At 38.6% G+C, this 15387-nt stretch overlaps 1 protein-coding gene across 2 annotated transcripts in view; it reads right to left on the bottom strand.

The window, feature by feature from the left end:
- Positions 1-1950: 1950 nt before the first annotated feature.
- Positions 1951-15387, bottom strand: part of LOC106168313 (uncharacterized) — a 39695-nt gene continuing 26258 nt past the window's right edge. Inside the window, exons 5-20 of one of the 2 annotated variants that reach the window (XM_087012788.1) lie at positions 15005-15365; positions 14194-14430; positions 13402-13638; positions 12598-12831; positions 11793-12026; positions 10987-11220; positions 10186-10419; positions 9328-9561; positions 8534-8770; positions 7740-7973; positions 6937-7170; positions 6147-6383; positions 5353-5586; positions 4506-4739; positions 3714-3950; positions 1951-3152 (exon numbers count right to left, since the gene is read on the bottom strand). In XM_087012788.1, coding sequence (XP_086868914.1) covers positions 2788-3152; positions 3714-3950; positions 4506-4739; positions 5353-5586; positions 6147-6383; positions 6937-7170; positions 7740-7973; positions 8534-8770; positions 9328-9561; positions 10186-10419; positions 10987-11220; positions 11793-12026; positions 12598-12831; positions 13402-13638; positions 14194-14430; positions 15005-15365 — 4017 coding nt within the window. In that variant the 3' untranslated portion in view covers positions 1951-2787. The remainder of the gene's footprint in view (positions 3153-3713; positions 3951-4505; positions 4740-5352; positions 5587-6146; positions 6384-6936; positions 7171-7739; positions 7974-8533; positions 8771-9327; positions 9562-10185; positions 10420-10986; positions 11221-11792; positions 12027-12597; positions 12832-13401; positions 13639-14193; positions 14431-15004; positions 15366-15387) is intronic. The other variant, XM_087012786.1, reaches the window with a different exon arrangement.

Raw genomic sequence — 15387 nt, 5'->3', positions numbered from 1 at the left:
TCCACGTTGTTCACTACAAAACCTTTGGACCAACGAGCCCTTTTATTTAAAAATTGATGAAAATTGTTACGAGTAATCGGACCAATGGACCTCATGGAACCTTCAGATAGACTATCGAGACGCATCCTTTGTGGTGCGCCAGGTGTGATATAGGAATGGGAGTCCTAGGAATGGAAGCCCGGGCTCTCATACGATTAGTACAGGTGAGGGTCAATGGGGATATTGGGGTTAGTATATGGGACGAATGACACCTGTACAAAGTAATGGGACTACGGTTCCTAGCGGATTTACATTCGTGTTACACAGGCATAGGGCCTACATGAAATCTCAACGACTCGTAAAGTATCACAATCAGTCAGTATTGTAAGTCATAGATATGGTAGCCGACGGGCCCTAACGAACCACTTGTAATATTCCTTTTATTTTAGAGGACACCACAAATAACAAGGATGGTAGCACTGGTGAACCTTATGAACTCCACAGTAAAACACATCCATTTCATACTCTGTAAGTAAATGTAAGATTAACTTAAAGAAACAAATGCTAGGTGCATGAGCAGCTGCACGGATAAGCCTACTTCCGTTTCCTGTTTTACATTCGACCAGCATCGACCGTCTATTCGACTGCATGGCTCAGGGAACTCTCGCTGATTTTACTCCTTGCTTGCCCTCGGCGTCCCATCCCTCACTGTCATGCACAGGACCTGGGATAGAGACCAGCTGGTGGAATGGGTTATCTTCTCCTCCCATCACGACTCACTCCTCGGCACAACTGTCCTAAGTGATAAAACCTGCTCATTGCCTGTATGTCCTTTGTGGTTAACATAGCAATATATTTCTCACTGTCATTTACGCACGGATAGTTGTGGGTAATCATTCAGTAGCGTATATGAATGTAACTTCTAGCAAAATTTTATTCGATACACGAGACACGAAGCATAGGTCATCTTCTCTCTATCACCTTACAAAAAGGGTACGCAGTGGCTTTTAGTAGTATTTTTGATGCAAGTGGCGCTGTCCTTCAAAATTCAATAAATGAGGACCGCTCTTAGCTAAGCTTGTCTTAAGTAGATGTTCCCGAGAAGTCCCAAAATTTTTTAGAGTACTTTTCTTTAATGTCACAAGTTTTTTTACTAACGTACACGGTATGTGCGCAACTTTTTTTAAGCCAGGAAGTCGACCTGCCATTTAGCACTTAATTTCTCTTTTAGGGCTCATTCCCCATGAAAGGATAGTTCTACGTAGATAGATCCAACTCCACCGGATCCAGGATTATTTGAAGGGGGGGGGGGGGGGGGTCCGCGGATGCGAAGCCTACGCTCTCTCCCCCTCTTGCCGTGGGGTGCGGGCCTCGAAAATTCTTGGTATTTTTAAAGAGCGAACGGTGCCATTTGGTACGGTTTAGAACTATGGTTCAGCTAGTCAAAATTCTAATTTCACGAGGGGATCAGAAATCGAGGGGGGGGGGGGTCAGGGGTTCATTCTCTATCAAAATTATCAATTAAAGATTCTGTATTAACACATAAAATTTACCTAGAAATATCCCCATTATAGTAAATACGGCGGGAAACGAACAAGCCACATCAATGCACTAGCCGAGTATAACAGTAAAAGTGAGTAACAACGGATCATTAACGGAACGGTTTATACATGCGTCTGCTGCGTGTACAATCGGCCAGGACGGATGGTTCACGCAGAACGGACCGTACAAAACACCGGTTTAACACCACAGAGGATAAACAGAATTTTTTGTGTTTTGATTTACAAGGTTTTTTTAAAAAGCGCCCGTATATTTGCCAGTTTTGCCGTCTATTTTAATATGGGCTCTATAGATATGAACATCTACTGAAGGTCTTTTGAAATCGAAAATGCTCAGTTTCTCAGTTGCAAATTTTAATTATGAAGAAAGTATGAACAAATATCATGCAAAACAGGGACATATAATGACTCCTCAATGTCTTGTTGGAATGTGGTTTATTTGCCAAGTAGGAACGCATTCGCTCTTCATATGTTACATGTACAAGCAAGATCTCTTTATTAGAAAAGTTAGCGTCAACTCTGAACTTAGAATTAGCTTAACAAGCAAAAGTGACGCCACACAAAGCATATGGTTCACTTATCACACTTCAATTTTTTCAAGTTACTTGAATATTTATGAAGTCTTTTCAGTTGTAACACGCAGGATCCAATGTTTAAGTATTACAATACAATGTTCAAACCAAACGTATACTCAGTCATTTACTATCACAAAGCAACTGCATAGCTCTGCTTTTGCACTTGTTCCTATTTTATGTTTGTAGAAGCAAGTTGACTATTAATCGCAGCTGTTTATCCTGGTTAACCATATTTTTTAACAAAATAGTTGAAGCTATAATGACTTCTATCCACAATCAATCTGTGTCAATATTGAGTGTATGAGCTGTCTGTAACACACCTGTTTTTTCTTATCATAAAAAGTAAAATAAACAATTATAAATATACAGATTCCTCTGCAACCAGATATGGTATGTGTGACCAGAGTTAGCTCTTGTTTCTACAGAGTGCTACAGGTGAAACACAGTTTGAAATTCCTGGCTCAATCTACAAAATAAATAAATAAATAAATAAATAAGTAAATGGGAAAATTTACTGAAAATTCTGTACAATACTAAAAGCAACCATTATGAAATACTAGTAGTGAACGCTATAATGCAGAATGGCTCTGCCTTTACATGAATGTTTTGTCAATAATGCATATTATTCGATTCACTGAGAGCCTGGAAATAGAAATATCATTTCATTAAAGACATCAAAGTAAAATGTGTCCTCCCTTTGCTGCTCTTTGGCTCAGCTTCTGCATGAACTCTGCCTGACCTTGACCTGATTTCTTACATGACCCTTTTGAGACATCACATTCGTAGCCCTCCAGAAAGTGTAGACCATCAATGCAGCAATGAACCCCATCTTTACAACAGAGAGCATGTGGCACTGGACAGCAGCCATATTGACCACTGGGCAGTTTACAGCAGGTGTTCCCATCTGGACATTGAGACTGACCATCTGGACATATCACAATCCCAACATTGGTATCCACAAGGACAGCTTTATCTGGTATCACTGAAATGGCTTTAGTCTCCTGAACACATACCCCAGTAGTTGTCTGACAAGTAAAGCCTGAAATAGTCACAATCAGAAAGAAAATATACAAATCAACAAAGCAAAACATAATTAGCATTGGATGAAACTCAATGTGGTCGTATTGTCTTTCACAAAGTGTTCAGTTATTTTTTGTCCTTAATATCTAAGGGACCATTCCCCGACCCAATCAAACTAACTGGGGATAGATCTATCTCCAAGCGGATTCTCTCTAAATTTCAATCAACCTAAGCAGCATGGATGTTTGTCATGCCTACTGAAGCTGCTATGGGTAATTAATGATCATTTAACAGCTTTAGTAGGCGTGACAGAGATCTAAGTCGTTCAAACTGAAAACAATTACAAGAAGACCCTATGAGATGGATCCATCAAGTTAGATCAGTCTAAGTATTGGAACCCAGTCCGGGTGATCTTTACCTTAGCTAATAAAATCCCTACCATGTAATTAAAAAAAAAATACATGCACTCCATATGTTAATCTACCTGTCATAGTCAGCTTAAATGAACAATTAATATAACAGTTTTTTTCTATTTCTACGATTGAAACCTTGGAAATCTATGTCACAGTAACCTACTTACCATTTGGACAGCAATGAACCCCATCTTTACAACAGACAGCATCTGGCACTGGACAGCAGCCATATTGACCACTGGGCAGTTTACAACAGGTGTTCCCATTTGGACATTGAGACTGACCATCTGGACACATCACAATCCCAACATTTTCTGAGGGCATCTTTGCAGGTGTTTTTGTTAACCAAGACATGACAGAATTTTGAAGATGGCATGTGCCTGCACTGACATCACACGTATGACCTGCAATAAGAGAAAGAAATTTCGATACTATTTTTGATCACAAGTACACATGATCTTATATGGTCTCAATCATTAAAGAAATGATCTTACCCTGGGGAAGCTATTATTCCAGTGACTTCCAGTTATGTGGTCCAGCAATTACCTCCCCTTATAATGGCGAAATGTGTGAGTTGCAACAATGGCTTAACCCTAATCCTTCCGGCATATTTTGCAACATATTCCTACCAGGTGGGGTTGTTTATGACCCTGTGGCATTATTCATGACATACCGATATATTTTTGGCTAGCTACACAACAAGCAGCTTTTTAAAGTAAAGAAAAAAACTCTTCTATATTGCCAAGGCAACAGAGTCTAATATTGTAGTCAAATGATATAAATATTTTTCAATAAAACCTCTGTTGGTCCACAAAACATGAAGGTGAAAATTGAAAAAAAAAAATGATTATAATAACATTAATGACAATCACTGATAGGGTTTCTAATACATACTTCCATGGTAGCAAACTGATCCTTTTTCTTACAAAATTTGTCTAAGGTCACATTGATCTACTTACCATTTGGACAGCAATGAACCCCATCTTTACAACAGACAGCATCTGGCACTGGACAGCAGCCATATTGACCACTGGGCAGTTTACAACAGGTGTTTCCATCTGGACATTGAGACTGACCATCTGGACACATCACAATCCCAACATTGGTATCCACAAGCACAGCTTTATCTGGTATCAATGAAATGGCTTTAGTCTCCTGAACACATACCCCAGTAGTTGTCTGACAAGTAAAGCCTGAAATAGTCACAATCAGAAAGAAAATATACAAATCAACAAAGCAAAACATAATTAGCATTGGATGAAACTCAATGTGGTCGTATTGTCTTTCACAAAGTGTTCAGTGATTTTTTGTCTTTAATATCTAAGGGACCATTCCCCGACCCAATCAAACTAACTGGGGATAGATCTATCTCCAAGCGGATTCTCTCTAAATTTCAATCAACCTAAGCAGCATGGATGTTTGTCATGCCTACTGAAGCTGCTATGGGTAATTAATGATCATTTAGCAGTTTTAGTAGGCGTGACAGAGATCTAAGTCGCTCAAACTGAAAACAATTACAAGAAGACCCTATGAGATGGATCCATCAAGTTAGATCAGTCTAAGTATTGGAACCCAGTCCAGGTCCGGGTGATCTTTACCTTAGCTAATAAAATTCCTACCATGTAATTATATATATATATATATATATATATATATATATATATATATATATATATATATAAAGCATGCACTCCATATGTTAATCTACCTGTCATAGTCAGCTTAAATGAACTATTAATCTAACAGTTTTTTTTTCTATTTCTACGATTGAAACCTTGGAAATCTATGTCACAGTAACCTACTTACCATTTGGACAGCAATGAACCCCATCTTTACAACAGACAGCATCTGGCACTGGACAGCAGCCATATTGACCACTGGGCAGTTTACAGCAGGTGTTTCCATCTGGACATTGAGACTGACCATCTGGACACATCACAATCCCAACATTGGTATCCACAAGGACAGCTTTATCTGGTATCACTGAAATGGCTTTAGTCTCCTGAACACATTCCCCAGTAGTTGTCTGACAAGTAAAGCCTGAAATAGTCACAATCAGAAAGAAAATATACAAATCAACAAAGCAAAACATAATTAGCATTGGATGAAAATCAATGTGGTCGTATTGTCTTTCACAAAGTGTTCAGTTACTTTTTGTCTTTGATATCTATGGGACCATTCCCCGACCCAATCAAACTAACTGGGGATAGATCTATCTCCAAGCGGATTCTCTCTAAATTCCGGTCAACCTAAGCAGCATGGATGTTTGTGATGCCTACTGAAGCTGCTATGGGTAATTAATGATCATTTAGCAGCTTTAGTAGGCGTGACAGAGATCTAAGTCGTTCAAACTGAAAACAATTACAAGAAGACCCTATGAGATGGATCCATCAAGTTAGATCAGTCTAAGTATTGGAACCCAGTCCGGGTGATCTTTACCTTAGCTAATAAAATCCCTACCATGTAATTAAAAAAAAACACATGCACTCCATATGTTAATCTACCTGTCATAGTCAGCTTAAATGAACAATTAATATAACAGTTTTTTTCTATTTCTACGATTGAAACCTTGGAAATCTATGTCACAGTAACCTACTTACCATTTGGACAGCAATGAACCCCATCTTTACAACAGACAGCATCTGGCACTGGACAGCAGCCATATTGACCACTGGGCAGTTTACAACAGGTGTTCCCATTTGGACATTGAGACTGACCATCTGGACACATCACAATCCCAACATTTTCTGAGGGCATCTTTGCAGGTGTTTTTGTTAACCAAGACATGACAGAATTTTGAAGATGGCATGTGCCTGCACTGACATCACACGTATGACCTGCAATAAGAGAAAGAAATTTCGATACTATTTTTGATCACAAGTACACATGATCTTATATGGTCTCAATCATTAAAGAAATGATCTTACCCTGGGGAAGCTATTATTCCAGTGACTTCCAGTTATGTGGTCTAGCAATTACCTCCCCTTATAATGGCGAAATGTGTGAGTTGCAACAATGGCTTAACCCTAATCCTTCCGGCATATTTTGCAACATATTCCTACCAGGTGGGGTTGTTTATGACCCTGTGGCATTATTCATGACATACCGATATATTTTTGGCTAGCTACACAACAAGCAGCTTTTTAAAGTAAAGAAAAAAACTCTTCTATATTGCCAAGGCAACAGAGTCTAATATTGTAGTCAAATGATATAAATATTTTTCAATAAAACCTCTGTTGGTCCACAAAACATGAAGGTGAAAATTGAAAAAAAAAATGATTATAATAACATTAATGACAATCACTGATAGGGTTTCTAATACATACTTCCATGGTAGCAAACTGATCCTTTTCTTACAAAATTTGTCTAAGGTCACATTGATCTACTTACCATTTGGACAGCAATGAACCCCATCTTTACAACAGACAGCATCTGGCACTGGACAGCAGCCATATTGACCACTGGGCAGTTTACAACAGGTGTTTCCATTTGGACATTGAGACTGACCATCTGGACACATCACAATCCCAACATTGGTATCCACAAGCACAGCTTTATCTGGTATCAATGAAATGGCTTTAGTCTCCTGAACACATACCCCAGTAGTTGTCTGACAAGTAAAGCCTGAAATAGTCACAATCAGAAAGAAAATATACAAATCAACAAAGCAAAACATAATTAGCATTGGATGAAACTCAATGTGGTCGTATTGTCTTTCACAAAGTGTTCAGTGATTTTTTGTCTTTAATATCTAAGGGACCATTCCCCGACCCAATCAAACTAACTGGGGATAGATCTATCTCCAAGCGGATTCTCTCTAAATTTCAATCAACCTAAGCAGCATGGATGTTTGTCATGCCTACTGAAGCTGCTATGGGTAATTAATGATCATTTAGCAGCTTTAGTAGGCGTGACAGAGATCTAAGTCGCTCAAACTGAAAACAATTACAAGAAGACCCTATGAGATGGATCCATCAAGTTAGATCAAGCTAAGTATTGGAACCCAGTCCAGGTCCGGGTGATCTTTACCTTAGCTAATAAAATCCCTACCATGTAATTAAAAAAAAAAAACACATGCACTCCATATGTTAATCTACCTGTCATAGTCAGCTTAAATGAACTATTAATATAACAGTTCTTTTCTATTTCTACGATTGAAACCTTGGAAATCTATGTCACAGTAACCTACTTACCATTTGGACAGCAATGAACCCCATCTTTACAACAGACAGCATCTGGCACTGGACAGCAGCCATATTGACCACTGGGCAGTTTACAGCAGGTGTTTCCATCTGGACATTGAGACTGACCATCTGGACATATCACAATCCCAACATTGGTATCCACAAGGACAGCTTTATCTGGTATCACTGAAATGGCTTTAGTCTCCTGAACACATACCCCAGTAGTTGTCTGACAAGTAAAGCCTGAAATAGTCACAATCAGAAAGAAAATATACAAATCAACAAAGCAAAACATAATTAGCATTGGATGAAACTCAATGTGGTCGTATTGTCTTTCACAAAGTGTTCAGTTATTTTTTGTCCTTAATATCTAAGGGACCATTCCCCGACCCAATCAAACTAACTGGGGATAGATCTATCTCCAAGCGGATTCTCTCTAAATTTCAATCAACCTAAGCAGCATGGATGTTTGTCATGCCTACTGAAGCTGCTATGGGTAATTAATGATCATTTAACAGCTTTAGTAGGCGTGACAGAGATCTAAGTCGTTCAAACTGAAAACAATTACAAGAAGACCCTATGAGATGGATCCATCAAGTTAGATCAGTCTAAGTATTGGAACCCAGTCCGGGTGATCTTTACCTTAGCTAATAAAATCCCTACCATGGAATTAAAAAAAAACACATGCACTCCATATGTTAATCTACCTGTCATAGTCAGCTTAAATGAACAATTAATATAACAGTTTTTTTCTATTTCTACGATTGAAACCTTGGAAATCTATGTCACAGTAACCTACTTACCATTTGGACAGCAATGAACCCCATCTTTACAACAGACAGCATCTGGCACTGGACAGCAGCCATATTGACCACTGGGCAGTTTACAACAGGTGTTCCCATTTGGACATTGAGACTGACCATCTGGACACATCACAATCCCTACATTTTCTGAGGGCATCTTTGCAGGTGTTTTTGTTAACCAAGACATGACAGAATTTTGAAGATGGCATGTGCCTGCACTGACATCACACGTATGACCTGCAATAAGAGAAAGAAATTTCGATACTATTTTTGATCACAAGTACACATGATCTTATATGGTCTCAATCATTAAAGAAATGATCTTACCCTGGGGAAGCTATTATTCCAGTGACTTCCAGTTATGTGGTCTAGCAATTACCTCCCCTTATAATGGCGAAATGTGTGAGTTGCAACAATGGCTTAACCCTAATCCTTCCGGCATATTTTGCAACATATTCCTACCAGGTGGGGTTGTTTATGACCCTGTGGCATTATTCATGACATACCGATATATTTTTGGCTAGCTACACAACAAGCAGCTTTTTAAAGTAAAGAAAAAAACTCTTCTATATTGCCAAGGCAACAGAGTCTAATATTGTAGTCAAATGATATAAATATTTTTCAATAAAACCTCTGTTGGTCCACAAAACATGAAGGTGAAAATTGAAAAAAAAAAAAATGATTATAATAACATTAATGACAATCACTGATAGGGTTTCTAATACATACTTCCATGGTAGCAAACTGATCCTTTTTCTTACAAAATTTGTCTAAGGTCACATTGATCTACTTACCATTTGGACAGCAATGAACCCCATCTTTACAACAGACAGCATCTGGCACTGGACAGCAGCCATATTGACCACTGGGCAGTTTACAGCAGGTGTTTCCATCTGGACATTGAGACTGACCATCTGGACACATCACAATCCCAACATTGGTATCCACAAGCACAGCTTTATCTGGTATCAATGAAATGGCTTTAGTCTCCTGAACACATACCCCAGTAGTTGTCTGACAAGTAAAGCCTGAAATAGTCACAATCAGAAAGAAAATATACAAATCAACAAAGCAAAACATAATTAGCATTGGATGAAACTCAATGTGGTCGTATTGTCTTTCACAAAGTGTTCAGTGATTTTTTGTCTTTAATATCTAAGGGACCATTCCCCGACCCAATCAAACTAACTGGGGATAGATCTATCTCCAAGCGGATTCTCTCTAAATTTCAATCAACCTAAGCAGCATGGATGTTTGTCATGCCTACTGAAGCTGCTATGGGTAATTAATGATCATTTAGCAGTTTTAGTAGGCGTGACAGAGATCTAAGTCGCTCAAACTGAAAACAATTACAAGAAGACCCTATGAGATGGATCCATCAAGTTAGATCAGTCTAAGTATTGGAACCCAGTCCAGGTCCGGGTGATCTTTACCTTAGCTAATAAAATTCCTACCATGTAATTATATATATATATATATATATATATATATATATATATATATATATATATATATATATATATATATAAAGCATGCACTCCATATGTTAATCTACCTGTCATAGTCAGCTTAAATGAACTATTAATCTAACAGTTTTTTTTCTATTTCTACGATTGAAACCTTGGAAATCTATGTCACAGTAACCTACTTACCATTTGGACAGCAATGAACCCCATCTTTACAACAGACAGCATCTGGCACTGGACAGCAGCCATATTGACCACTGGGCAGTTTACAGCAGGTGTTTCCATCTGGACATTGAGACTGACCATCTGGACACATCACAATCCCAACATTGGTATCCACAAGGACAGCTTTATCTGGTATCACTGAAATGGCTTTAGTCTCCTGAACACATTCCCCAGTAGTTGTCTGACAAGTAAAGCCTGAAATAGTCACAATCAGAAAGAAAATATACAAATCAACAAAGCAAAACATAATTAGCATTGGATGAAAATCAATGTGGTCGTATTGTCTTTCACAAAGTGTTCAGTTACTTTTTGTCTTTGATATCTATGGGACCATTCCCCGACCCAATCAAACTAACTGGGGATAGATCTATCTCCAAGCGGATTCTCTCTAAATTCCGGTCAACCTAAGCAGCATGGATGTTTGTCATGCCTACTGAAGCTGCTATGGGTAATTAATGATCATTTAGCAGCTTTAGTAGGCGTGACAGAGATCTAAGTCGCTCAAACTGAAAACAATTACAAGAAGACCCTATGAGATGGATCCATCAAGTTAGATCAAGCTAAGTATTGGAACCCAGTCCAGGTCCGGGTGATCTTTACCTTAGCTAATAAAATCCCTACCATGTAATTAAAAAAAAAACACATGCACTCCATATGTTAATCTACCTGTCATAGTCAGCTTAAATGAACTATTAATATAACAGTTCTTTTCTATTTCTACGATTGAAACCTTGGAAATCTATGTCACAGTAACCTACTTACCATTTGGACAGCAATGAACCCCATCTTTACAACAGACAGCATCTGGCACTGGACAGCAGCCATATTGACCACTGGGCAGTTTACAGCAGGTGTTTCCATCTGGACATTGAGACTGACCATCTGGACATATCACAATCCCAACATTGGTATCCACAAGGACAGCTTTATCTGGTATCACTGAAATGGCTTTAGTCTCCTGAACACATTCCCCAGTAGTTGTCTGACAAGTAAAGCCTGGAATAGTCACAATCAGAAAGAAAATATACAAATCAACAAAGCAAAACATAATTAGCATTGGATGAAAATCAATGTGGTCGTATTGTCTTTCACAAAGTGTTCAGTTATTTTTTGTCTTTGATATCTATGGGACCATTCCCCGACCCAATCAAACTAACTGGGGATAGATCTATCTCCAAGCGGATTCTCTCTAAATTCCGGTCAACCTAAGCAGCATGGATGTTTGTCATGCCTACTGAAGCTGCTATGGGTAATTAATGATCATTTAGCAGCTTTAGTAGGCGTGACAGGAACTAAGTCGCTTAAACTGAAAACAATTACAAGAAGATCCTATAAGATGGATCCATCAAGTTAGATCAATCTAAGTATTGGAACCCAGTCCAGGTCCGGTGATCTTTACCTTAGCTAATAAAATCCCTACCATGTAATTAAAAAAAAAAAAAAACACATGCATTCCATATGTTAATCTACCTGTCATAGTCAGCCTAAATGAACTATTAATATAACAGTTTTTTTTTCTATTTCTACGATTGAAACCTTGGAAATCTATGTCACAGTAACCTACTTACCATTTGGACAGCAATGAACCCCATCTTTACAACAGACAGCATCTGGCACTGGACAGCAGCCATATTGACCACTGGGCAGTTTACAACAGGTGTTTCCATCTGGACATTGAGACTGACCATCTGGACACATCACAATCCCAACATTGGTATCCACAAGGACAGCTTTATCTGGTATCACTGAAATGGCTTTAGTCTCCTGAACACATTCCCCAGTAGTTGTCTGACAAGTAAAGCCTGGAATAGTCACAATCAGAAAAAAATATACAAATCAACAAAGCTTAACATAATTAGCATTGGATGAAACTCAATGTGGTCGTATTGTCTTTCACAAAGTGTTTAGTTTTTTTTGTCTTTAATTTCTAAGGGACCATTCCCCGACCCAATCAAACTAACTGGGGATAGATCTATCACCAAGCGGATTCTCTCTAAATTTCAATCAACCTAAGCAGCATGGATGTTTGTCATGTCTACTGAAGCTGCTATATGTAATTAATGATCATTTAGCAGCTTTAGTAGGCGTGACAGAGATCTAAGTCGCTTAAACTGAAAACAATTACAAGATGATCCTATAAGATGGATCCATCAAGTTAGATCAATCTAAGTATTGGAACCCAGTCCAGGTCCGGGTGATCTTTACCTTAGCTAATAAAATCCCTACCATGTAATCCATGTAATTAAAAAAAACGCATGCACTCCATATGTTAATCTACCTGTCATAGTCAGCTTAAATGAACTATTAATATAACAGTTTTTTCTATTTCTACGATTGAAACCTTGGAAATCTATGTCACAGTAACCTACTTACCATTTGGACAGCAATGAACCCCATCTTTACAACAGACAGCATCTGGCACTGGACAGCAGCCATATTGACCACTGGGCAGTTTACAACAGGTGTTCCCATTTGGACATTGAGACTGACCATCTGGACATATCACAATCCCAACATTGGTATCCACAAGGACAGCTTTATCTGGTATCACTGAAATGGCTTTAGTCTCCTGAACACATACCCCAGTAGTTGTCTGACAAGTAAAGCCTGAAATAGTCACAATCAGAAAAAAATATACAAATCAACAAAGCTAAAAATAATTAGCATTGGATGAAACTCAATGTGGTCGTATTGTCTTTCACAAAGTGTTCAGTTATTTTTTGTCTTTAATATCTAAGGGACCATTCCCTGACCCAATCAAACTAACTGGGGATAGATCTATCTCCAAGCGGATTCTCTCTAAATTTCAATCAACCTAAGCAGCATGGATGTTTGTCATGCCTACTGAAGCTGCTATGGGTAATTAATGATCATTTAGCAGTTTTAGTAGGCGTGACAGAGATCTAAGTCGCTTAAACTGAAAACAATTACAAGATGATCCTATAAGATGGATCCATCAAGTTAGATCAATTTAAGTATTGGAACCCAGTCCAGGTCCGGGTGATCTTTACTTTAGCTAGTAAAATCCCTACCATGTAATTAAAAAAAAAAAAAAACACATGCACTCCATATGTTAATCTACCTGTCATAGTCAGCTTAAATGAACTATTAATCTAACAGTTTTTTCTATTTCTACGATTGAAACCTTGGAAATCTATGTCACAGTAACCTACTTACCATTTGGACAGCAATGAACCCCATCTTTACAACAGACAGCATCTGGCACTGGACAGCAGCCATATTGACCACTGGGCAGTTTACAGCAGGTGTTTCCATCTGGACACTGAGACTGACCATCTGGACACATCACAATCCCAACATTTTCTGAGGGCATCTTTGCAGGTGTTTTTGTTAACCAAGACATGACAGAATTTTGAAGATGGCATGTGCCTGCACTGACATCACACGTATGACCTGCAATAAGAGAAAGAAATTTCGATACTATTTTTGATCACAAGTACACATGATCTAACATGGTCTCAATCATTAAAGAAATGATCTTACCCTGGGGAAGCTATTATTCCAGTGACTTCCAGTTATGTGGTCTAGCAATTACCTCCCCTTATAATGGCGAAATGTGTGAGTTGCAACAATGGCTTAACCCTAATCCTTCCGGCATATTTTGCAACATATTCCTACCAGGTGGGGTTGTTTATGACCCTGTGGCATTATTCATGACATACCGATATATTTTTGGCTAGCTACACAACAAGCAGCTTTTTAAAGTAAAGAAAAAAACTCTTCTATATTGCCAAGGCAACAGAGTCTAATATTGTAGTCAAATGATATAAATATTTTTCAATAAAACCTCTGTTGGTCCACAAAACATGAAGGTGAAAATTGAAAAAAAAAAATGATTATAATAACATTAATGACAATCACTGATAGGGTTTCTAATACATACTTCCATGGTAGCAAACTGATCCTTTTTCTTACAAAATTTGTCTAAGGTCACATTGATCTACTTACCATTTGGACAGCAATGAACCCCATCTTTACAACAGACAGCATCTGGCACTGGACAGCAGCCATATTGACCAATGGCTAGTCTACAGCAGGTGTTCCCATTTGGACATTCAGACTGACCATCTGGACACATCACTGACCCCACTTTTTCTTTAAACGTCTTTGCTGATGTTTTTGTAAACCAAGAAATGACAGAATTTTGACTATGGCATGTTCCAGCACGGACATCACACGTATAACCTGCAATAGGAGGGCATTTCAAAAGTTAAAAAAAACTAACACATGACCAAGGCAACAGTCTTTTAGTCATATAAACATAAATTCTATTTAAGGCTCTGTTGGTCTACAAAAAATCATTTTTGAACAGAAAGGCGGCTCCTGGTTATTAAAAAGGATGCATGGAAGGGGGAACACTGGCTCTTTCCGCTGATTATGAAAGGGTTTATTAAGAATTAACGTGAAATTAAAAAAAATACATCTCGCAACTTTATACTAGTATACAATTTTCAGTTTACACTTCTAGTTTCATTGCAGTTTACAAGAAGTCCGACTGTTACTGGTTTTATACATGTAGTTTTATTCATTAGTGTTTCCTTTTCTGAACCATTAGTACGTATTTCAAATGGTTATCTTGCCAGTTGTCAGCAATGTAGGGCCGAGACAGTGTGTACCCCGCTATACAGATACAAGGTGTACATATGGTTTCATGCTTCAAAAGATTCAAAAGACCCTTTTTTTAAGACGTTTCTGTGTAAACATTGACCTTAATAGCCCAGTTGATGAATAATTTTGTAGGTCACAGTAACCTACTTACCATCTGGACAGCAATGAACCCCATCTTTACAACAGACAGCTTTTGGCACTGGACAGCAGCCATACTGACCACTGGCTAGTTTGCAGCAGGTGTTTCCTGATGGACAAGCAGTCTGACCATCAGGACACCGGACATCACTGGCCACAACTGAATCTGGACTAATGCTCGATTCCTTCAGTATAGGTGATGCATCAGGGACCTGAGTAGGTGTTTTAGTCTTCATGATTTTCTGACCAGGAGCCTTGTTGAAGTGGACCAGCCCCAGGGTGGCTGCACGGGTGTCGTTTAGCTCACAGCCCCCACCCCCTTCACACATGTACCCTGGGGGGCAGCAGTACACCTTATCAGCACAACACACAGCCTGGAAAATTGGAGAAAATTGG

The sequence above is a fragment of the Lingula anatina genome, chromosome 5 (assembly GCF_051362555.1).
Source record: "Lingula anatina isolate TDL-2025a chromosome 5, LinAna3.0, whole genome shotgun sequence".
NCBI lineage: Eukaryota > Metazoa > Brachiopoda > Lingulata > Lingulida > Lingulidae > Lingula > Lingula anatina.
Note: the sequence above shows the minus strand (reverse complement) of the source record. Positions and strands in the feature narration are given on the sequence as shown.